Genomic DNA, 24,103 nt, shown 5'->3' on the forward strand with positions numbered 1-24,103 from the left:
AGCTCTTTGTTCGTGCAACTGGTAACAGACAATGTCATCTACACCAGATTTGCCTCAATCCAATGATTATGTTCCCTGTCTTTTCTGTTTTTTTTTTTCCCTTATAGATGAGTTCAGGCGCCTGTGTATCGTGGGCGTTCCTCAGGTACACGGTCTTCCTCATGGTTACCCCAACGGACACTTTCCCAACAACGGCAATGGTTTCAACTATGGTCACAAGTTCCCCAGTGGACCTAACGGGAACGGTAACGGCGGCATCGGCGGCAACGGCGGAGGAGGCTTCGGCGGCAATGGCGGGAGTTTTGGAGGCAACGGAGGAAGCTTTGGGGGAAACGGAGGAAGCTTTGGAGGAAACGGCGGAGGCGCTGGAGGAAATGGAGGCGGACGTTTCAACCACCAGCAAATAGGTGTGTCCTGCTGTGGATCTGAAGATGATAATCATGTCTAGAGCTTATTAAAGAACTTTATAATTAACATTAACAAATAAACATTTAGAACTATGTTTGTAAACTACAAACTAATGAGTATTCATGCGTTATAAATTATGAATTCAATATTTATTAATGTGTACTTATTATAAAGTGGTACCAAACTTATTTATACGAGGTTTTTTGGTAAACTCCCGTCTATTTGTGTGTTTTCCCAGGCACCGTTTCTGTAAACGAATCCATCGACGTATGCAAACATTTCACCAACCTCTGTCTAAATGGACGCTGCATTCCCACACCTATAAGCTACCGCTGTGAATGCAACATGGGCTACAAGCAGGATATTCGCGGACAGTGTATCGGTAAAAGACATGATCATATATATATACACTCTATATGATATGTGTTGCTCAGTTTTCCCATGAAGTGGTGAATGTTGATAGTATGCACTGCACTGCCATCTCCTGCTGATGGAGGGAAAGTGAATGTTGATGCATGCAGGGGAAATTTGGCTTTGGGCATTGTGTGTTTTTGTGTCAGGATAGTTCATATTTGTCGTTCTTCTCTCTCCAGATGTGGATGAGTGTGTCAGTAATCCATGCATCAATGGAGATTGTGTCAACACACCTGGATCATACCACTGCAAGTGCCATGAGGGCTTCACCGGGACATCTACCAAACAATCCTGTATTGGTATGTCAGCTTTAAGGGTGTTTTATTACAGCTTAAGAGAGTTATCTTCAATACTAATCTCATGGTTTGATTATTTTCTTTCTTTAGACATAGATGAGTGCATTATGAATGGGGTGATGTGCCGCAATGGCCGCTGTGTCAACACCGAGGGCAGCTTTCAGTGTATCTGCAACGCCGGCTTTGAGCTCACTCCTGATGGGAAGAACTGCATAGGTAAGAGCACAACATCAAATCAACTCGAACTTCACATGAACCCTTAATTAACCGAACCTAATACCACTTCTCTCACCGCTCCAGATCACGATGAATGTGCCACCACCAACATGTGTCTCAACGGCATGTGCATCAACGAGGACGGCAGCTTTAAGTGCCTCTGCAAGCCAGGCTTTGCACTCGCACCAAACGGACGCTACTGTACTGGTATGTAAGATTTATGAAGTACAGTCACGGGCCTTGAAAAGCTTGGGCCAAACTCAAACAGGCTGCTTCAATGCAGCGCTGACAGATTTGGTGCTCCCTGAAATCCTACGTCAGACTTTTAAACATTCCCAGCATGATCTACACTGGAAGAGACACATATGTTGATTATTTATATTTAAATATATACATTTTCTGAGACTCCAGTGAGGGATTTCTGCACGCTTCTAGCTGTCTATCTATCACAGCCACACAATAGCCCAGGCAGAAGTATGTGTCTGAACTCCACATGACCTGGTTCTCTCTTTGAGAAATCTGTAATCTGAATCATTTTCCTGCTTTTGAATGTAGCTTTAAAATGCTGAAGATAATTTTGAAATTGGGCTGATTTTAACGGAGCTTGTGACTTTTATTTTCGAAATCGATAAGAGACTAATCCACCCTCTCTTAATCAGACATCGACGAGTGTCAGACATCAGGCATTTGTATGAATGGCCGCTGCATCAACTCCGAGGGCTCCTTCCGCTGCGAGTGCCCACCCGGCCTGGCTATTGACGTAGATGGGAGAGTGTGTGTGGACACACACATGAGGACCACCTGTTACGGTGCCATAAAGATGGGCACATGCTCGCGTCCATTTCCTGGTGCCGTGACAAAGTCCGAGTGCTGCTGTGCAAATCCTGAGCACGGTTTTGGAGAGCCCTGCCATCCCTGTCCCTCCAGGAACTCAGGTAATGTCAAATCTTAAGTCTATATTTTTGTAATGTTATTAACGTTTTAGAAAGCAGAAACTTGTGCATCTATATACAACTCCTCAAATGTGTTTTCTATCTTCTCATGTGTCAGCCGAGTTCCAGGCTGTGTGCAGCAGTGGCATCGGCATCACAGCTGACGGCAGAGGTGAGTGTGTTTCCCACAGTGTTTGTGACGAAGCACCCCTGCTCGCATTTATCTACGTCTGCTTTATAACCTTTCTCTCCTCTTAGACATCAACGAGTGCGCTCTTGACCCAGACATTTGTCAGAATGGCATCTGTGAGAACCTGAGAGGGAGCTACCGCTGTATCTGCAACATTGGCTACGAGTCCGACACCAGTGGCAAGAATTGCGTCGGTGAGTCAGAGTGGGCTGGATTGTGAGGATTAAGAGGAAAAGGCAGCTACACTCCCTCAGTGCACAATCATCCGTCTCATATGCATCAATATTCTTCATATAAAAGTATACACTTTCTTTCTTATTAAAGCTGTAAATTCAAGCCATTACCAAACAAGTTCACACAATGCTGTTTAAGTCTATCAGCTCCACTTGTCCCTGCATTTCTCACTATAGCAGTGTTTATGCTGCACTCAGGAAGTGGTTTGTTTTATGTCAAGCCAAAATGTTTCCAAAATGAATCCTACTGCACAGAAAACCCAGTCATTTAACAGTTTAATGGGATAAATGGGCTTTTTTACCCTGGCTGTCCTTGTGCTGCTGGTGTATAAACACAAGCGCTCACTCATGCAGGTCTGATAGTATTGATTGACCAAGCCAACCTGTGTCCTTGAAGGACACAGCATACAAATAATGTTATACCATTTCTGTCCACAAAGACCTAAATAGAGGCACAATAATAACAACAACAAATTATAATATTTTTCCTTTTCCAACTTTAGACATAGAGGGACACTGTTGAAGCAAAAGCAAGTGGATTGAATTAAGCAAGTTTGCTCGTCATAATAAACCAAGAGAAAGTGTGCGGCAATGCTGGTTTAGATAAAATAAGATATTTAGATAAGATATTGTATGTTTTTGATGATGACTTTTGCCTTTTTTCACTTCCAGACATCAATGAGTGTATGGTGAACCGGCTGCTCTGTGACAACGGCCTGTGCAGAAACACACCTGGCTCCTACTCCTGCTCCTGCCCCAAAGGGTTCGTCTTCAAACCTGACTCAGAGACATGCGAGGGTGAGCACACAAAGTGAACACATTGTATTTTGAAGTGCCAGCATCGGCGACGATTTGTTCTGACCCGCGTTTTGTTTTCCCACGCGTCAGATGTCAACGAATGCGAGTCCAGCCCGTGCATCAACGGAGCGTGTCGCAACGTGGCCGGGTCCTTCAACTGCGAATGCGCCCATGGCAGCAAACTGGACTCCACCAACACCATCTGCGTGGGTAAGACATCCGCTCTCCCAAAAGATCGTTAGAAAACTGGAGCAGCACCACAAGGTTTGGAAACAGCTCGTGTGAGACGAGCGCATTCACACCAGTGTCAAATGGACATAATTGGTGCAAGATTATTTTTGCCTATATACATTTTAATAAAAGTTTACCTTCCGCCGTTGTAAACAAACAGTGAGGTTATGAGGTTTCACGGAGCCGTCCAGAGACATTATCATCCTCAGATGACACACACAGACTTATTATATAAATAATTGCATGCATGGAGATCGCTTTGCTTTGTCGAGCGCTGCCACATATTCAGAATGACGTGTGGTATGCGAGACTCCACTGAGGTCAAACATTTCCGTGTTTGGAGGTTTGTTGTTTTTGAGAGAGGATACTGGGAAAGCCACATGTTAATACAAAATACAGATGTTATTGCATCTGACTGGCAGAATGAGCCGTTAACAACACTCATGCAATACATATTGCATGAGCTGGCTCTGTGTGAGTTCTTCACATTTCTCTGGTTTTGGGTCATTTCTTTTGGATGGTTTTGGATCACATTCCTTCAGTTCATTTGAAATCCACTAGCATAGGATTCATTCTAATGATGCATGGGCCTGAATCATCTCATTCTGCAGCCACAGACACACACACAACAGCCAGCGATCGTCTTTGGTTGCCATGGCTAAAGCTTCTCACCACTTGTTGTGCTTTATTGAGACAGTAAACAAGGGAAAATAATATGTTAGACTTGTTTTAGTGGCAAACAGTGAAAGAAAAAAGCCACAGCACACCATTAAATCCATCCATTCTCTCCCGTTTCTTTCGACTCCACAGATAGCATGAAGAGCACCTGCTGGTTGACGATACAGGACAACCGCTGTGAAGTCAACATCAACGGAGCCACGCTGAAGTCTGAGTGCTGCTCCACACTGGGAGCTGCCTGGGGCAGCCCCTGTGAACCCTGTGAGATCGGTCAGTTCAAACTCAGATTTGTTTATAAAATGTGCAGAAGTAATCAAATTAGGGGAGGGTTCTTGTGTGAAACGCAAAGTATTTCATAAATTTTTTCGTCTCATGTTCCTCAGACACTGCCTGTTCTCGGGGATTGGCGCGTATGAAGGGCCTTGTGTGTGAAGGTGAGGACGTCTGATAACTTAATAACAAATTTGACGTTTTTGTCCTTCTAATGTGCCGTAATGTGCTCCCTGGAGATTTGTCTTCTTAAAAAAGTAATTAGTGAATGTGTTTGTTGGGTGTGTTTCACCTTGCAGTCATATTGTGTGTGCTTTGTCCTCTTCCCTGTAGACATCAACGAGTGTGAGGTTTTCCCTGGAGTGTGTACCAACGGCCGGTGTGTCAACACCCAGGGCTCTTTCCGCTGCGAGTGTGCGGCGGGTCTCACCTTGGACAGCACTGGACGCACATGCGTGGGTAAGAATACTGCACAACAAAAAGAGCACACATCATTTAAGGGATTTCATTTGACCGTGAACACGAGAACAACAACTTGTCAACAGAGGTGTTTTACAATTTTTATAACCTCTCTTTGTAGATACGCGCAGTGAGCAGTGCTTCTTGAAGTGGCACGAGGACGAGTGTGGCGAGCCACTGCCTGGCAGATATCGTCTGGACATGTGCTGCTGTTCAGTGGGAGCCGCCTGGGGAATTGACTGCGACGAGTGTCCCAAATCAGACACACTGGACTACAAAGCCATTTGCCCCAGAGGGCCGGGCTTTGCCAACAGAGGAGATATTCTGACCGGCAGACCGTTTTACAAAGGTACACGGATTCTAATTTATAGGAATAGGAACTGTAATTCAGACCCTGTGTAAAGAGGGCTGCAAGCTGCATCACCAAAACCATTTGCTCTATTCAGTGATTGTGTTAAGGGTTAAAAAACACTCTAAATAATAATAGTCAAGCTTCTGCAAACGCCATACTCAATTAAATGTGATTTTTAAAGAAATCTTTGCCTTGTACATGTTAATGTGAACCTGAGGCAGTCCTTACAATCATACTGGGATGTTACTGAAATCATAAACACTTTCTAATGCCAGTTCACTGCAGTGGTTTTGGATAGTGCTGTCAAATCGATGCTTTGAACATTCAAGGATGTGTGAGTGTTAATAACACTGTCTTTTTCCTCAGACGTGAACGAGTGCAAGGTGTTCAACGGTCTCTGCACGCATGGAACCTGCCGAAACACCATTGGCAGTTTCAAGTGTCGCTGCAACAACGGTTTTGCTCTCACGGCTGAGGAGAGGAACTGCACAGGTATGAGAGAAGGAGTGACATAGATTTACTTACTTTCTGAAAAAAATATAGCAAACACTCAGTAATTTTTCTTTTTTTGCTCGCATCACTCCCTGCGTTTCAGACATCGACGAGTGCCGCATCTCCCCCGACTTGTGTGGTCACGGCGCCTGCGTCAACACACCTGGCAGCTTTGAGTGCGAGTGCTTTGAGGGCTACGAGAGTGGCTTCATGATGATGAAGAACTGCATGGGTGAGCAGTGAGCACATTTCTGCACACACAGAGACACAACTTCAAATAAAACCCCTACTCACACTGAAATACAAGCTCACTGTGAAATCGTCTTCCCTCCCCGTTTTCCATTTATAAACTTTTCCTCCCTTTTTCCGCTCTTCGTGACTCTTTTAATTTCGTCCTCTGTGTTGACAGACATCGATGAGTGTGAGAGAAACCCCCTGCTGTGCCGCGGAGGAACCTGTTTGAACACAGAGGGGAGTTATGAGTGTGAATGTCCCCCAGGACACTCGCTCACCAATGATGGCTCTGCCTGTGAAGGTTGGTCATAAATCATAATCATCTGTATGGATCTTATAATATATCATTCACAGCCCATCCAAATCTATTTAAATAGCCACTGTGAAGTCATTTTCACACAGAAAAGGATGTAAGGATGTTTTTTCTTGTCAACATTTTTTCAGATGTGAATGAATGCCAGCTGAGTGAGAACTTGTGCAGGAACGGACAGTGTGTGAACTTGCAAGGAACATACCAGTGCACCTGTGACACCGGTTACCAAGCCACGCCGGACCGACAAGGCTGCGTTGGTGAGTAAAGCCAATTTACTCTTAAGATACGCCCTGACTTTAGATTCCACAGTATATATAACCGCTTTGAATTACTACATTTTGCAGACATTGATGAATGCACCATTATGAACGGAGGCTGTGAGACCCACTGCACCAACTCAGAAGGCAGTTACGAGTGCAGCTGCAGTGAAGGCTACGCCCTCATGCCTGACCTCAGGACTTGTGCAGGTAAAAAAAACGAAAAAAAATATACACATCCACTTACATTGTGTTTGCTACCTTTATCACACTGACATTCATATCGTCAATTTCCGTCAGATATTGACGAGTGTGAGGAGACACCAGACATCTGTGATGGAGGCCAGTGCACCAACATTCCTGGTGAATACCGCTGCCTGTGTTACGATGGCTTCATGGCGTCCATGGACATGAGGACCTGTATTGGTGAGAGAGGAAACACGTGCTGATATGTTTGCGTTGTGAAATTTCTCTTCTCCCCTTTTTTCTACTACATACTATACCCGTGTCTGTGCATCCCCGTCTACGCAGATGTGAACGAGTGTGATCTGAACGCAAACATCTGTCTCCACGGCGACTGTGAGAACACCAAGGGCTCCTTCATCTGCCACTGTCAGCTGGGATACTTTGTCAAGAAGGGATCTACAGGCTGCACAGGTACTGTATACACACACACAAATATACGCTTATTATTTGTTTTACGTTCTTATTAAACGTTTACAAGAAAAGAACTCGAATGAAAAATCTGTTTCACTCACAATTTATATCCACAATCTTGTAGATGTTGATGAGTGCGAGATCGGGGCTCATAACTGTGACATGCACGCTGCCTGCATCAACGTTCCTGGAAGCTTTAAATGCCGCTGTCGGGATGGCTGGGTGGGAGATGGCATCAAGTGTGTGGGTGAGTGCATTTTCACAATATTACTGTAATTTAAATGTAATTAAGTTTTGTATACGATGATTTTGTAATCATGCCAAGTTTATTTTTTGTCTATTGTGTAGATCAGGATGAGTGCTCTCTTGAGGACCACAACTGTAACCTCAACGCGGACTGTGTCAACACACCAGGATCCTACAGGTGCACGTGCAAAGAGGGCTTTAATGGAGACGGCTTTTCCTGCTCTGGTAAGGGAGACAAATTATATATCTGAGTAAATGCTGAGTGAAATTCAAGGTAACAGATATTTCTGACACTTTGATCTGCTCTGTTTTTTAGACATGGATGAGTGTGCAGACAACGTGAACCTGTGTGAGAACGGCCAGTGTCTGAACGCTCCGGGCGGATACCGCTGCGAGTGTGAAATGGGTTTCACGCCCACAGAAGACAGCAAAGCCTGTCAAGGTACTGAACTTCATTCTTGCCACATTTCTTACAGTCCTTTGGGTTACTTTGTTACTAAAATAAGTTTTCTCTCTGTGTTTCCTTTTGTCGCAGACATTGACGAATGTAACTTCCAGAACATCTGTGTGTTTGGAACGTGCCAGAACCTCCCCGGGATGTTCCGCTGTGTGTGCGATGACGGTTATGAGCTGGACCGCAGTGGAGGAAACTGCACTGGTCAGTGTTTCACATGAGTAACTGTATCTCTAAAAACAAGAAAACAGACTGAAGGACTTGAACGTTTCAGTCAATAATATAATTATAATTCAGTCGTACGTTCTGAAAGATGTCTGGTGTTGTGTTTTTTTTCTGAGCTTGTGTGTGTCCATGCGTATGGCAGATATAAACGAGTGTGCAGACCCAGTGAACTGTATCAACGGACTGTGCGTGAACACTCCTGGAGGCTACCAGTGCAACTGCCCAGCTGACTTTGAGCTCAACCCCACAGGAGTGGGCTGTGTAGGTGAGTCTAGAAAACTTTTAAAAAGCAAGTCATACAGTGAAGGACAAACTATTGGACCATTTGTGCCTTTATTTTCCATGACCAAAGATGAATAAAAAACACTTCCAAAGTCCTGACTGAGGTTGTCATAATTCATGCATGACACATTTAAAATAATGTTGAAATAAAACAGTTCTATAAAAAAATCTGTCCTTTTTAATGAGTTAAATGTCTTTGTCAGATACTCGTGTTGGCAACTGCTTCCTGGAAATCAACCCACGTGGTGACGGAGGAATCTCCTGCAGCGTGGAGATTGGCGTTGGAGTGACGAGAGCGTCCTGTTGCTGCTCTCTGGGAGGAGCCTGGGGAAACCCCTGTGAACTGTGCCCCGCCTCCAACTCCAGTACGCTACAAAATACACTGCCATAATGCTACAATTAAAATTGATCATATTTACTTTTCAGTGCTCTAACTTCACGTGTGCTGTGTTTATAGCCGAGTATAAGACTCTCTGTCCTGGAGGAGAGGGATTCAGACCCAACCCCATCACTGTTATCTTAGAAGGTAAACCATCCAGTTTTCTCTCTTCCCCTGTTCTTTTTCAGGTCGAAAGGGGAATTTTTTTATGTTACACAAGTAGACATGACAGTGATTTAACCATTTGAATTATTTTACAGATATTGATGAGTGCCAGGAGCTGCCAGGGCTCTGCCAGGGAGGAAACTGTGTCAACACCTTTGGCAGTTTCCAGTGTGAATGTCCAGTGGGCTACTATCTCAATGAGCTGACTCGGATCTGTGAGGGTAAGGACTGAAAGACAAATGACGAATAAGTATCTAGCATCTACTTCTTTTGCATTTAACTTGCAACTTATCCTTTTGTGCAGATATTGACGAGTGTACAGCTCACATTGGGATCTGTGGACCTGGTACCTGCTACAACACTCTGGGCAACTACACCTGTGTGTGTCCACCTGAATACATGCAAGTCAATGGAGGAAACAACTGCATGGGTGAGTTCAGACTGAGAGACTTCTCTTTAGTCTCATTATCTCTTGTAAAAGTGAGCAGAATGACTGACTGAATGACAGTATAGTTCAAATCTATAGTGCAAATAATAATAATACTTAAAACCTAAAGAAATATCAGTTAATGCCTATAAACATATTATAAATGAGTGAGAAGGGTTAGAAGAAGAATAAACTGTTTGAATTCTACCCCTGCCTTTAAATCTGTGTTATAATCTCTTCATTATGTACACATACAGTGAAGTTATACCCAAAGTTAAATAAATGTTTACATGAATTATTTATAATAAAAATGACTGAATAAAAAGAGATGCTGATAAATAAAGAGGAAAGTCACTCTCCAGTGATTTATAGACTAAACAGTTTCCTGTTGGCGCATATGCTCATAGTGTTACCCACCTACATTATTACTTTTTAATATTTCCCAGTAGTATGATATCCTTGGCTTTAAACCTTGGCTTTAAACATGGTTTGCACCTAAGAATAATGAGTTAGTGTGATCCACATCCCCAGGAGTAAAGAATAGCTTTTAATAAAAGTCAGTTTTGAAGCACAGTTGTTCCAACTCTCCATCTTTTACTTCAGACATGAGGAAGAGTGTGTGTTACCGCAACTTCAACGACACGTGTGAGAACGAGCTGTCCTTCAACATGACCAAGAAGATGTGCTGCTGTGCCTACAACGTGGGGAAGGCCTGGAATAAGCCATGCGAGTCCTGTCCGACCCCTGCTACCTGTGAGCCACCGATAAAACCTCTAAGATAAAACACAGACACCAATATACACTCACACAGCTCATTATGCTGTAAGACTACTTTTTGACGACAGTCTCCTCTGTCCTGACTGTCTTTCAGCTGAGTACCAGTTACTGTGTGGAAACCAAGCGCCCGGCTTTATCATTGACATCCACACTGGCAAACCCATTGGTAAGATTCTTACATTACATGGTCAACATTGGTCGTGGTGACGAGTATAATCAGATTTTACACCTAGCGTTGTTTGTGTGTGTTGTCTTCTTGCAGACATTGATGAGTGTCGAGAGATCCCAGGCATCTGTGCCAGTGGAGTGTGTATAAACCAGATCGGAAGCTTCCGCTGTGAATGTCCCATGGGCTTCAGCTACAACAACATACTGCTCATTTGTGAAGGTACAACTTCTTCTTCTCTCTCACGCTTCCTCGATAGATAGATAGATAGATAGATAGATAGATAGATAGATAGATAGATAGATAGATAGATAGATAGATAGATAGATAGATAGATAGATAGATAGATAGATAGACAGATAGATAGATAGATAGATAGATAGATAGATAGATAGATAGATAGAAAGAATACAATGGACAGGTGATGGCAAAAATTTGATATTAAAACAGTGCAATACACCATATGCTATACTATATACAATAAGATGCTTTTTCTGCACACACAAATGCCCCCGGACACAATCTGACACTTTCACCTTTGGATGGCGTTTCTGAATTACTGTGTGCTTAAAGTGTCACTTATGCAACATGCAGTATATACTCACTGCTGGCAGGAACACAAACATTTTTTAACACTACATCACGCTCAATCACTGACCGAGGGGCACAAGCAGTCCACTCAGCAGTGGAACTGCTCCTCCTTTCCTTCATGAATTATGTCCTTGTAAAGAGAAGTATAGTGGCTCTGAATGGGAGCACCTGCCAGGACTTTAAATCATCCAGAACCTGCCAGTGACTGTGTCAACTGTATCAGCGCCAAAATGGCGCCCCTTGTGTTTACTCTCCCGCTGTCCACAAGCCGACAGTCTGCCCCGACCAGACAGTTATAGAGACCTGTGATTGATGCGCACTCTCGCTCTGTTTCTCCCTCCCTCACAGATATTGATGAGTGTAACAGTGGGGATAACCTGTGCCAACGTAACGCCAACTGCATCAATATTCCAGGAAGCTACCGCTGCGAGTGCTCGCCAGGTTTCAAATTGTCCCCCAGCGGGGCCTGTGTGGGTGAGTCCGTCCGGTCTGTCAGGCCTCATGAAGGCTTCTGTTCTTAAAATACTGAAAAGCAGGAAAGATAATGTATTTTCAATGTCACTCGTTCAATAGTAGTGCTCAAAGTATTAGCTGAGACACAGTTTGTTTCCTGTGGTTTATGTTTTTATTAAAAGTGCGACTGACCGTCAAAGCTGCTGATCTGACAGCATTTGTCTTACAGTTTATAGACTGTGCCGTGGCAACTCGGTTAATCAACTTTTCAATGCATTTATTTTTTTCTCTTAGACCGTAATGAATGCCAGGAGATTCCTAATGTGTGCAGCCATGGCGAGTGCATCGACACAGAGGGCAGTTACCGCTGTCTCTGCCACAATGGTTTCAAGGTTTCTGCTGACCAGACCATGTGCATGGGTGAGAAGGACACTCCAGTGTCAAGAGTCACCACATCATGTTTAACATCAGACATTATATTTGTTATACTCTTGTATGTCATAATACATTTAGTATCTATTTGTGCAGGTCTTTGGGTGGTCATTTTAATATTTTTTTGTTCTTTTTTTTAGACATTGATGAGTGTGACCGACAGCCGTGCGGCAATGGTACCTGCAAAAATACTGTGGGATCCTACAACTGTCTCTGCTTCCCTGGTTTTGAGCTCACTCACAACAATGACTGCATGGGTATGACTCCTTTACCCCTCTTTCTCTTAAAGTGTCAACATGTGTTAGCTATAGTTAGCTATCATATTATTATTATTAGAGGTAACACCTGTAAATTCTAATAAAGACATACTGCCATTTTTCTGTGGCATCATCTAACTGTTATAATACTGAGCGTATATTCGTCATTAAATGTCATTTTAATTAAGCTTGAACTAAATATATCTGATCTGTCCAATGTCCGTGTTCACACAGACATAGACGAGTGCAGTGCTCTCCAGGGCCAAGTGTGCAGGAACGGACAGTGCATCAACGCACTCGGTTCCTTCCAGTGTCTCTGCCACGAGGGTTATGAGAACACTCAAGATGGGAAGAATTGCATTGGTAAGAGTGGAAATATAAAAGTGTAGCATCACAGTGGCACACGTGTGTCTCACAAACACACACTCTCAATTGAATCTTTGAATCTTTTCTTTCGTAGACATCAACGAGTGCGTGAGTCTGCCTGGAACGTGTTCTCCAGGAACATGTCAGAATCTCGACGGTTCCTTCAGATGTATCTGTCCTCCTGGATATGAAGTGCAAAATGACCAGTGTATTGGTAAGACACACACACTTTTATAGTATAAAACATACAATAAATCAAAAATCAGTCCTGCAATTAAACATGAGGGAGGGAGTCAGAGACAGAGTCATGATCGGACCATCTGCTCCAATCGCCCTCCATCCGCCCTCCCCCTCCTCACCTTCCTCTGCCCCGTTTTCCACTCTCTTCCCAGATATCAACGAGTGTGAGGAGCCCAACATCTGCCAGTTTGGCACCTGCACCAACACCCCAGGCAGCTTCCAGTGCTCATGCCAGCCAGGCTTCGTGCTCTCTGACAACAAACGCCGCTGCTACGGTGAGAGAAAGGCTGTTAGTTAACATTAGGGCACAGCGGACAGTGTTGAAGATGGATAACAGATAGACGACTGCTTACTGGAGCTTGTTTTCTCTTTAACAGACACCAGAGAGAGCTTCTGTTTCACCAAATTTGACGCGGGTAAATGCTCCGTCCCCAAGGCCTTCAACACCACCAAGGCCAAGTGCTGCTGCAGCAAGATGCCTGGAGAGGGCTGGGGACTGCCCTGTGAACTGTGTCCACGAGGGACTGAAGGTGAGTAACACAGACACAGACACACAGACATTACCCAGGAAGGTTCTTTTTTACCATCTCATTTGAGATCAAGGAAAATGGAATTACATGTTGGTGTATTGAGGCCTTGGTGGAGGTTTGCTCTCGCTGAGTTCTTCCTCATAATCACACATAAAGACCTATTCCTGTTCATCTCCAGCTGCTTTCAACACTCTGTGTCCCTTCGGCCATGGAGTGCTGCCTGGACCGGGCGATGCACGTGAAGGTGAGTGCTGCTCTAACCAAAAAGTCCTGATGGTTGTGGTGGAGAGAGATGTGGAGGGGTTGTATTCTGAAAGTGTTGTTTTATTCTCTTCAGATATGAATGAGTGTCTGGATAACCCAGGCATCTGCCAGAACGGCATCTGCATCAACACGGACGGCTCCTTCCGCTGTGAATGCCCCTTCGGATTCAACCTCGATTACACCGGAGTCAACTGTGTTGGTGCGTTGCTCTCTGCATTTAAAATAATACTGGCAGCAATTATCACCTACAGATGTAATGCATCCGTTTCATTTGTCCATGATTCACTTTTTCATTTTTATTCTAAAAAGTTGAAAAGACAGAAAAACCAATGGCTGAATAGATTTCTTTGTAGGATTTTTAAAAGCTTTATTGCCGCAGACTGTGTTAAAGACTCTCTCACTGAAAACAGTATTATCAGCCAGGACTGACATTATTTTCCAAACACCAAAGTTCAGCTTCAGTTCATTTTTTTGGGCTAGTGTTAAAGGTATAATAAATACAGCAAATTACAGCTTTTTAATTGTCTCTATTTCTGATCTCCTTCTTTTCCAGACACTGATGAGTGCTCCATAGGAAACCCGTGTGGAAATGGAACCTGCACCAATGTGGTGGGAGGTTTTGAGTGTTCATGCCATGAGGGCTTTGAACCTGGACCCATGATGACTTGTGAAGGTCAGTCATTCACACACACACACACACACACACACAGCAGAATATGCACATGGTTGTTTCACATAAAAAAAAAAAACTGATTAAAAACTTTGTGATATCTCTTCTCCATATCAGACATCAATGAGTGCTCCCAGAATCCTCTGCTTTGTGCTTTCCGGTGTGTCAACACCTTTGGTTCCTATGAATGTATGTGTCCTGCTGGCTATGTGCTGCGAGACGACCAACGCATGTGTAGAGGTGAGAGAACACGTCGATCTACTGGTAATTCTCCAACACCAGCAGCTTCACTGCCCTCACATGAGGGAGCTGTGTGACTGTTCTTGAAAATAGACGTCTTGCACCATCGGAAGAAGGGTCACTCTTTCAACATCTATAATATATTCATTATGAGTATTTTAATGTATATTTTAATGAATTTCAATGGCAAAGCCTGTTTTAAACATGCTCCCAATGTGAAAAACAGTACGATACAGTGCTGCAGCGGTCACACACCCAGCCTAAGACTTTAAATTTAATCCGACTGATTTATTGTCTCCCCCTCCAGACCATGATGAATGCTCAGAGGGTCTGGATGACTGTGACTCCAAGGGCATGACCTGTAAAAACTTAATCGGTACCTTCATGTGTATCTGCCCTCTCGGCATGCAGCGGCGACCGGATGGAGAAGGATGTATGGGTGAGTAAAAACACTCAGCCAGTGTCAATGTTTTTCCTCAGTCCACAACAGCTGCTCTTGTTCCTGGGTTTTTTTCCCCCCTTCTCTGCACTCTCTACACCCTCTCACCCTTTGCTCTATGTACTGGCAGACCTGAACGAGTGTCGCGCCAAACCTGGCATCTGTAAGAACGGACGCTGCACCAACACAGTAGGGAGTTACCGCTGCGAGTGCAATGACGGTTTCGAGCCAAGCTCCACTGGAACTGAATGTATCGGTAAGTTCAGCACAGTTCAGACTGTGGTGGTGAAGACGCAGTGTTGTAATGTAACCAAGTACAAATACAAAATGTGTACTTTTACTCCAATACATTTCCCTTAAAGGCACCATATGTAAGAATGTGGCCAAAAACGGTTACTACACTGAAATTCAAAACACAGAGGTCTTTTAGGTTTCGTTTCCTCCGCCATTGTAGCTCAGACGTAACCGGCAACCCGTGGTTGCTTGGCAGCTGAGACTCTACTGACTGCAATGATTGGTAGACGGCAGTAGGTGGCGCCACATGCCAAAACATGATTTCAAAACATAAACATGAGTTGCAGTCTGCAAAATATTTTTTTCAATGCAAATATTTTGTCTGTACTGTTGTTGTTGGTGAGTTCAGTTTGTTATATGAACATTATTCCTGAGTCTCTGTGACATATTAGGAGGATTTTACGGCCAGTTGCTTTAGATATATTACATAATGCACCTTTAACCAATTCCGTTACCTGTTACTACAAAATAAAAGTTGAGTTAGTTGACGTAATGTCTGTTTGTTGTAGTTGTTTTTAGCGGCACCAGCTGTTAGCCGCTCAGCTGTTAGCTAGTTATTTCGGCTCCAGGTGGACTTAAAACACACCAGTGGCTCGTTGTTTACCGCGTCCGTGGTTCTGGTCTCCGGGTTTCTGTTGTACACTCCGGACACCGGGTTTCAACTCTCAGTGATTTCAGCTCTCAGCTGTTAGCTGAGTGGCTAACCGATACTTTTACTTTGACTTCTAATACATTTTAAAGTACATTTTATATCAGAAAATGACTTTTGATACTTAAGTACAATAAATGTCAGGTACTTTTACTCAAGTAATATTCTAAATGGTGACTTGACCAAAGTCATTTTCTGGTACTTTTGCTCAAGTATCGCTTTTAAGTACTGTATACAAAACTGTGAATATGTTTTAACTTAAGTTTTTAAATTCAGCTGAAGACCTGTTAGTGTCAGAAACCATAGTTTCACAACTTTAATAATAATTGTTTTTTTTCCGTTTTCCTTCAGACAACAGAAAGGGCTTCTGTTACGCTGAGGTTTTGCAGACCATGTGCCAACAGTCGTCCACCAACAGGAACAGCGTGACTAAGTCTGAATGCTGCTGTAACATGGGCCGAGGCTGGGGTTCACAATGTGAGCTCTGCCCACTGCCTGGTACTGTACAGTACAAGAAGATGTGTCCACTGGGACCAGGCTACACCACTGATGGAAGAGGTGAGGAGCAGGGTTATATATTCTATAATATACAAGGAAACTAGAAGAAAAACACACTCGGACTATGCTGAATTACGTGTTTGGTCGTTAGTGTGTTACTGTCTGAGTATATGTCTGCTCTTCCAGACATCAACGAGTGCCAGGTGATGCCAGATCTGTGTCAAAATGGTCAGTGCATTAACACTATTGGATCCTTCCGCTGTCACTGCAACATGGGATACAAGACGGACTACACCGCAACCTCCTGCGTTGGTAAGACTGATCTATATCCTCTCAGTTTCCAGGTACTGGTTATTCTTCATCTTACACATTGATTAACACCGGTATCTATTCAAAAAACAGTTTAATTGCCGCTTTCCTGTGTATTCTTAATCTCCTTGTGTGTCAATTTCAGATTTGGATGAATGTGCTCTGTCGCCGAAGCCGTGCAACTTCCTGTGCAAAAACTCAGAGGGCAGCTACCTCTGCTCCTGCCCCAGAGGATACATCTTACAGCCAGATGGGAAGACATGCAAAGGTACATGGACTTACTTGTAAATGTGCCTGAACATTAATTTGTCAGGGCAGACACACTCAGACTAAATCATGTAGAATATTATTCAAAGGTCCAGTGTGTAATTTAAGGTGACATATATAAGAATGTGGCCAAAAACGGTTACTACATTCAAATTCAAAATACCGAGGTCTTTTAAGTTTCTTTTTCTAATGTAACTGGCAACCTGTGGTTGCTTGGCAGCTAGGACTCTACTGACTGCAATGATTGGTAAATGGCCGTACGTGGCGCCACATGCCAAAACATGATTTCAAAACATAAAACATGATTTGAAGTCTGCAAAATATTTTTTTAATGCAAATATTTTGGCTGTATTGTTGTTGTTGGTGAGTTCAGTTTGTGATATGAACATTATTCCTGAGTCTCTGTGACATATTAGGAGGATTTTACGGCCAGTTGCTTTAGATTTATTACATAATGCACCTTTAATTACATCTAATGGTGAGAATGCAGAGTGCAACAAATGGTTCTGTTCAACCCAAAGATTAAGATTATTATTTGCCACAGTTTGCAGAGTAAGCTTTTACTTCAGGCTGCAGTGGAAACATGTCTGCACAAGATGGCAGGCCTTGTAAAGGAAACCCTGTTGCCTAAAGATATAATATAATATTATAAAAGATGTATTTGTAAGCTACATAAACCTAACAATTTTTAATTTAAAGTGATTATGCACTTACATACTCATGGGTGGTATATTCAATTTCTGCTAATAAACCCTCCTACATGTTTTTTTCTGTAAATTGATTATCTATATTTATAATTTTACTTCTAATCGTCAGTAATTCAAGTAACAAATGAACATGAATATAATGCTGAAACATTACTTACTATCGTTTAAGTAGTTTAAGTTTGGTTTCCGTGTGTCTTCCCTCTGTAAGATCTGGATGAGTGTTCGACAAAGCAGCATAATTGCCAGTTCCTCTGTGTCAACACCATCGGAGGCTTCACCTGCAAGTGTCCTCCCGGCTTCTCCCAGCACCAGACTGCCTGCATCGGTGAGTACATGACAGAAGAAGAGCTGAAATTGGAAGAAAGACAGAAATGAGAAAAAAAACCAACTTTTTTCTTTGCAGACAATAATGAGTGTTCAGGGCAGAACAGCGCGTGCGGCTCTCGGGCCTCTTGCATTAACACGCCTGGAAGCTTTAATTGTGAATGCACTAAAGGGTTCTCCTTGGACACCACTGGCATCGAGTGTGAAGGTGAGTGAGCACTTTAAGCTCAATGTTTTGCTGGATAAAGAGAGTTATTTTGAGGTGTTCGTGCTCGACGCTGGAGACAGAAAGGTTGTACCAGTGCTGATCATGAGAGAAAAAGAAAAACTTCTCTATTTTCCCTCTTATCAGATGTGGATGAATGTGGCAGTAACCATCGCTGTCAGCACGGCTGTCAGAACATGATGGGAGGTTTCCGCTGTGGCTGTCCTCAGGGCTATGTGCAGCACTACCAGTGGAACCAGTGTGTGGGTGAGTTACTAAGACTGTCACAGTTTCATGACAGTAATGTCTGTGTGAGACCGTTTCCTGTAAAAAAAGAAAGGAGTTCTGAATTCATTCATCATTATAAATGAGTTTCTTAAAGCTATAGTCTGTAATTTGTTTGTTAACCCAGTTAGTAATGAAACAAGTTTCACGTTAGAATCTACCCTGTTTAAAGTGAATGCATTAGTTATGCTGAAAGTGTGCAATTGTGTATACATTTGCACATCATATACATTTTTGAACACATTCTCAGTTTATTGTCTGTTTACCTTGTTTTCCTTCCGCCTGCAGATGAGAATGAGTGTCAGGGAGGATCCATGTGTGGCTCTGCCTCCTGCTACAACACACTGGGAAGCTTCAAGTGTGTGTGTCCTTCTGGCTTTGACTTTGAGCAGAACAGCGGAGGCTGCCAAGATGTGAATGAATGCTCCGCAGGCGGCAACCCCTGTATCTATGGCTGCTCCAACACTGATGGAGGCTACCTGTGTGGATGTCCTGGAGGTTTCTACAGAGCTGGACAGGGGTGAGGGAAATATATATTTTTTTAAAGTATTACACATGCTCCTCATGCTCAGTTTACTGACCTCTCTTATGCTGTCTCCATCCCAGTCACTGTATAACAGGCTCAGGTTTCTCCAGCGAGTATGTGGAGGGTGAGGATGATGACAGTCTGTCTCATGAGGCCTGCTATGAGTGCAAGATCAATGGAGGTGGAAAGAATGGACGGCACAGGCGCAACGCTGATGAAAATGACATAAACCAGGTACATGTGTCAACACACTTCTTGCTCTCTTCATCATCCTCCTCCTGACAGTTCAAGGGTCAAGAGTGCTTCATTTCTGACTGATTTGTGCTTGTCCTCACTATAGGAGCCAGCAGTGAGCATGGCCAGCTTGGACACTCAGGCCTCCATCCCCATGAACCTCTCTTTGGCCACGTTGGTCAACAAGGAGCCTCTGCTCGAGCTCCTGCCCGCCCTGCAACCTCTGGAACACCACGTACGCTACGTCATCACCCACGGCAATGCTAACGAACACTTCCGCCTGCTGGAACGCCGCGATGGAAAGAGCGTGCTCCGACTTGGCAAGAGGCAGCCTTCACCAGGATCCTACCGGCTGGAGATCGCCAGCCTGCCGCTGTTTGGGCCCCGAAGACTACACCAGATGGAGAAGCAGCACGACAGTGACTACCTACAAGCAGAAATAGGAAACGCCCTGCGCATCAAACTTCACATCCATCTGCACTGAGCTCATAATGTGTCTGCCCTGGACTGATTTTTGTTTTTTTTTAAAGCCTTTGAGTTTTAACCTGACCTTTTATTCAATAATTCCATCTCTCAGCTCACCCCCCATGGGACCATCCCCACCATCAGGGGGTTATCAAGGGCAATGGAAAAACTGAGTCAATCAGCCCAACTCACTACCACTTTGTTACTGTTCATGTTATTATATGTTCATGTTTTTTTTTGTTTTTTTTCTTGACTACACTCCTTCTAGTGCCCCCTCCACTTGTACCTGATCTAGCACTCTTTTTCCGCTGAGATTTCCAGTGGAATAGATGGCAGAGAGGTGTCTTTGTGCTTGGACCACAGTGTTGAGTAAAAACAAAACAGCAGACAGATGGTCCACAAGTCCATGAAGCACTTTTGTAGACAAGCAAAACAAAAATCAACAGAAACAAAGTGCTGAGAGTGGCCACAATTTTGGTATTTAAATCACTGTGCAGGAGCTGAAGTGATTCATCCTTCATTACAAACAATATAAAAGTAATATTAAGTGTAGAGATCGGGAGTCAGGTGCATCATAGTGGTCTGAGGACTCTTTCACCTCTCTGTAATCTTGCAAAAAAAAAAAAAAATCACAACACTGGGGAACAAGGATCGTCACGTCTGCCCCTCTCAGTATTGTAGTGTGTCATTTAATGTGTTTGTGCTGTTTTAAAATGTTAACACGAAGGACTGCAACATTTACACAGCATTTCAGGTTCTTCTGTAGCAGTCTGTTTTTATAGCTGGATGCCAACCAATGTTCAGATGAGAAAACAGCATGCGGTGTGTTCTCCTCTGGTGTGACTGACTTTCTGCCCCGCCTTGCAGGCTGTGGCAAGCAGGGATCGACGTGTTTGCATGTGTGTGCTGTCATGTTTGGTTACCTCAGTACCTCTCGTCGGGTATGGACGCCATGCTGTGATGCTGACTTTAAAACAAAAGAGGGTGCTAGTGTCCCTCAGCATCCACCATACGCAGGGATCACATCAGTTAGCTTGTAGACTTTAAAGAAGATAGATCAGGTCATTGTATTTATCCTTTAAGGGATTAAGATTTCAGGTGCACTGAGTTTGGACATGATAGCGAGCTGTTGCATTAAGTCCAGCCTTTCCCTTGTTGGCTGTCAGAGGTTTTTCTGGTTTTGAAAGTTTAATTCTAAACCCCTGAGTCATAAAAGCTTCAGAAGAATGGTGCTGTAGCCCACGGTCGGGTGTTGCGTGGCTGAAATTGACAATAAGCTGACTTTATCTGACTTCTTTGAGTTTTATGTCTGAGGTCTCGTTTACAACACAATAAAAAAAAGAGACACACAGCTGAACACGATGACAGTCTCAAAGGTACATGACATGTTAACATTACCTAAGCTGTAACTAAAGGTAGTGCTTGGCAGCGTAAGGACACGCACAGGTGAACACGAAACCTCACAAAAAAAAGCAAACATTTGTCAGGTCATCTTTCATTTCTCTCAAAGAGAAAAAAACGGTGCTAGATAACGATACCATCTCTCTTACGCTGTACGAACAAAGTGCAGTCTGGAATTTGGATTGCAAACGTGACACTTCTTTTTGCTAGGTTTTTTTTTTGTGTTTGTCCGTCTTTTGTATTGTCTCAGTGCTGAACAAAAAAACAATATTATCAAACTTGCTTCTTGAAAATTAAATTGTATATTTTTAAATGAAATGTTTTTTTTTTTTTTTTTTCTATGTCAAGGCTGCCATACCAAATACTCACAGTAAACCCAACTGAAGGCTTGTAGTTTCACGTCCTACTTGTCGATCATTGACTGAATCTTTTAAAAGCACTGGCACCAGTCATGTCAGAAAAGAAAGGAATCAATATTGTTATTCTAAAAGCGTACACTGTCTGTACAATACCATTAAAACAAACAAAACCATCCCCAAGAAGGATTTTTGGTGCTAATGAATATTTTACTCTCTTTACAGTAACGGTTGCTGCACTGTCCCACAGCCGAGGCAATGTTTATAACACATAACCATTTTTCTAACCTGGGAACCTTTGTATACTTTGTGTCTTTATTGTCAGTTTGTAATTTTTCTCCTATTTGCCACTATGTTTAAAAGAAAATGCAGTGTGCTGCGTGTGCTTACTGTATCTTAGTGTCAGTGACAAACTTGAAACAATATTGTCATTGTCTGCTTGCATTGGAATATCTCGTGCTTTATATTCAAAAAAGGAGTCTGCAGTTTAAATGTTCAGCACGAGGCTGACATCTGCTTTACCAAAGTCCAGCTGAAAGCTGAAAACGACAATCATCCAGATGCACATCTACTAGTTAAGGATTAATAAATCATTCAGCCATTGTGGAATTTCTTTTAATATGATCATCTTTGTGCAAGACAAACACCAAAGATTTATGAAACCATCTGGCAGTCTGTAAGATTACAGCAATTCATATAAAATTGTACACTTTTGTCCAATGACATAAATGGCAATAAAGTATTGTGGGTTATATTTTTAAGTCCTGTGTGCCTGAGTTCTTCCTTTTTTGTCTTTGTTCATGGCTGACAAAGGTGACAAGTGATGAGAAATAATAATTTCTTTATTTCATTTCCAACATTGAACAGTGTGGACGCTCCACAGAGTCTGTGTCTCTCAGCGGAAATCAGATCTTTCATTTCACTGATTTATTGAAGTGTATCAAAACCAAAGCAGACAGTCAGAAAAATACGTGATTACAAAACACAAACAAGCAAAGCTACCTGCTTTGCTTCTTCTAACATGACTGCATGGCTACTTCAAAAACCTACGGTCTAAGGATCGCTTCAGTGAGAGGAAAATAGCAAAAAGGAGACTCCCAAACCTGAGTCAGGAATAGAAAAATAAAGCTTTTTTTTTGCCTAAAAGTTGTTCGCTTCATCACCACACTTGGCAGGCTAACTAAAGCAAAGGACACAACCAAGTAACAGGAATATTCTACTTGCAATAATAAGAGATTATATATTTTCAATATGGCTTCTCGGTTATAGACGGTAACACAAAACATACACGGACAGGAGCTCTTTGAGAGACGTAAACTGCATGATCGATATCTAAAGTCTAAACATGTGAGGATTTGTGCAACTTAATCAGCACTGACACAGAATCTATGTTATAGACACGTTGTAATGGACCTTGGTTCGTTAAAGGGGCGTCTGCTTCAGTGTAAACTCCCGTGTTTTCATCACAAATGAGGCTTTAAATTATGTTGCCATTGAAAAGCTCTGGAATTGTAAAACCTAGCCCTAAAGTGATGTTGTAATGTGGTGGCATGTTAGCCTCGTACATTAGTTCAGGTTAAGGCAGCTGTGCAGCTTATTATTTCAGGGTAGTTTTTTATTCCATGTTCACACACCTGGGTTTGGATGAGTGCTTGCCTTGCAGGGTGTGGCTCATATTGAATCAGACTTGTTATAGTTGGATAAGATGCTGCAGCCTCATATTTACACAGTGCACAGCCTGCAGTCACATCAGGCAACCTCACTGTGCATTATCACTTCCCATGTCCAATTCTAAGTTACACCATGTAAGCTATCCTGTCTGTGTACCATGAAACATCAACACCCTGTTCACCCTACACCAGTGCATAATCAAACTGACCCCTCTCCAGCCCCTCCTTGTGGTCAGTCCAGGATGATGCAGGCATGCGGCTGTAGGGGTCCAGCAGGATCCTGAAGCACCTGACCAGCAGGAAGACCAGGAAAAGCATGAGGAGGCCGACGAAGGCCAAGGCAGTACGCTGCTCAACGTCCACAGCCACCAGGGCCAAAGGGGGGCTGCTGCTGCCACCACCAGGGCTGCCGGGGAGAGAGGAGCTGGCCGGGGACAGCAGCAACTCATAGTCAAGAGTGGGCACATCATTCATCCTCCACGGGGCCCGAAGGCAGGGCTTACACACTGACTGGATGGTTGGTGTGTTGGGAGGAGTTGACGAGAAAGAAGTGAAGGTGCTCATGAGGGTCAGTGCAGTGAAAATGCCAAAACAGGGAGTTTTGATTGAGAGGCAAAAAAAAAAGAAGAAGATGCTTTACACGTTTTTATATTGTAGACCCTGTTTGTTGGGCGATGACGTTTAACAGCCTAATTCAGCAGCGTAATTAGCAATAAGTTTTCCTCAGCTTATTCTGTCAAATCAAGGTCAGTCAGCGTGACATGACTCATACATGTCTGGCCTTAATGTGCTCTGACAATTAATATTGACTAACTTTTAGTGTCACATTATTTGGAAAATCGGCTTTGGCTTCTAGCTAAAGCGGCCCCACCTGACAGTA

General features: G+C 43.2%; 2 protein-coding genes across 3 annotated transcripts in view; one reads left to right on the plus strand and one right to left on the minus strand.

Annotated features, from left to right (window-relative positions):
• fbn2b (fibrillin 2b) overlaps positions 1-22,244 on the plus strand; it is a gene marked incomplete at its 5' end in the record, with an annotated part of 59,835 nt that extends 37,591 nt beyond the window's left edge. The window contains 55 exons of one of the 2 annotated variants that reach the window (XM_083887504.1): positions 108-407; positions 647-790; positions 1,002-1,121; positions 1,209-1,334; positions 1,419-1,541; positions 1,994-2,269; positions 2,385-2,438; positions 2,525-2,650; positions 3,362-3,487; positions 3,578-3,697; positions 4,529-4,666; positions 4,780-4,830; positions 5,000-5,125; positions 5,247-5,474; positions 5,844-5,969; positions 6,073-6,201; positions 6,379-6,504; positions 6,648-6,773; positions 6,861-6,983; positions 7,074-7,199; positions 7,305-7,430; positions 7,555-7,677; positions 7,779-7,901; positions 7,993-8,118; positions 8,212-8,334; positions 8,498-8,620; positions 8,841-9,002; positions 9,095-9,163; positions 9,277-9,402; positions 9,486-9,611; positions 10,212-10,361; positions 10,480-10,551; positions 10,648-10,773; positions 11,491-11,616; positions 11,890-12,015; positions 12,168-12,284; positions 12,519-12,647; positions 12,745-12,864; positions 13,043-13,165; positions 13,268-13,420; positions 13,599-13,664; positions 13,758-13,883; positions 14,238-14,357; positions 14,472-14,594; positions 14,902-15,033; positions 15,164-15,289; positions 16,328-16,534; positions 16,661-16,786; positions 16,929-17,051; positions 17,966-18,082; positions 18,161-18,289; positions 18,434-18,553; positions 18,860-19,091; positions 19,178-19,337; positions 19,441-22,244. In XM_083887504.1, the coding sequence (XP_083743630.1) occupies positions 108-407; positions 647-790; positions 1,002-1,121; positions 1,209-1,334; positions 1,419-1,541; positions 1,994-2,269; positions 2,385-2,438; positions 2,525-2,650; positions 3,362-3,487; positions 3,578-3,697; positions 4,529-4,666; positions 4,780-4,830; positions 5,000-5,125; positions 5,247-5,474; positions 5,844-5,969; positions 6,073-6,201; positions 6,379-6,504; positions 6,648-6,773; positions 6,861-6,983; positions 7,074-7,199; positions 7,305-7,430; positions 7,555-7,677; positions 7,779-7,901; positions 7,993-8,118; positions 8,212-8,334; positions 8,498-8,620; positions 8,841-9,002; positions 9,095-9,163; positions 9,277-9,402; positions 9,486-9,611; positions 10,212-10,361; positions 10,480-10,551; positions 10,648-10,773; positions 11,491-11,616; positions 11,890-12,015; positions 12,168-12,284; positions 12,519-12,647; positions 12,745-12,864; positions 13,043-13,165; positions 13,268-13,420; positions 13,599-13,664; positions 13,758-13,883; positions 14,238-14,357; positions 14,472-14,594; positions 14,902-15,033; positions 15,164-15,289; positions 16,328-16,534; positions 16,661-16,786; positions 16,929-17,051; positions 17,966-18,082; positions 18,161-18,289; positions 18,434-18,553; positions 18,860-19,091; positions 19,178-19,337; positions 19,441-19,815 (7,565 nt within the window). In that variant the 3' untranslated portion in view covers positions 19,816-22,244. Of the gene's footprint in view, positions 1-107; positions 408-646; positions 791-1,001; positions 1,122-1,208; positions 1,335-1,418; positions 1,542-1,993; positions 2,270-2,384; positions 2,439-2,524; positions 2,651-3,361; positions 3,488-3,577; positions 3,698-4,528; positions 4,667-4,779; positions 4,831-4,999; positions 5,126-5,246; positions 5,475-5,843; positions 5,970-6,072; positions 6,202-6,378; positions 6,505-6,647; positions 6,774-6,860; positions 6,984-7,073; positions 7,200-7,304; positions 7,431-7,554; positions 7,678-7,778; positions 7,902-7,992; positions 8,119-8,211; positions 8,335-8,497; positions 8,621-8,840; positions 9,003-9,094; positions 9,164-9,276; positions 9,403-9,485; positions 9,612-10,211; positions 10,362-10,479; positions 10,552-10,647; positions 10,774-11,490; positions 11,617-11,889; positions 12,016-12,167; positions 12,285-12,518; positions 12,648-12,744; positions 12,865-13,042; positions 13,166-13,267; positions 13,421-13,598; positions 13,665-13,757; positions 13,884-14,237; positions 14,358-14,471; positions 14,595-14,901; positions 15,034-15,163; positions 15,290-16,327; positions 16,535-16,660; positions 16,787-16,928; positions 17,052-17,965; positions 18,083-18,160; positions 18,290-18,433; positions 18,554-18,859; positions 19,092-19,177; positions 19,338-19,437 lie in introns of both variants that reach the window. The other variant, XM_083887503.1, reaches the window with a different exon arrangement.
• A 1,162-nt stretch (positions 22,245-23,406) lies between these two features.
• Positions 23,407-23,787, minus strand: LOC310925679 (cortexin-1-like; the record flags this gene model as incomplete). Its single annotated transcript, XM_083887682.1, has 1 exon — positions 23,407-23,787. One exon carries the CDS (start codon positions 23,785-23,787, stop codon positions 23,407-23,409), a length of 381 nt encoding a protein of 126 aa, XP_083743808.1.
• Positions 23,788-24,103: the final 316 nt, after the last annotated feature.

The sequence above is a fragment of the Microchirus variegatus genome (genome assembly GCF_963457635.1).
Source record: "Microchirus variegatus genome assembly, chromosome: 4".
NCBI classification, from domain to species: domain Eukaryota; kingdom Metazoa; phylum Chordata; class Actinopteri; order Pleuronectiformes; family Soleidae; genus Microchirus; species Microchirus variegatus.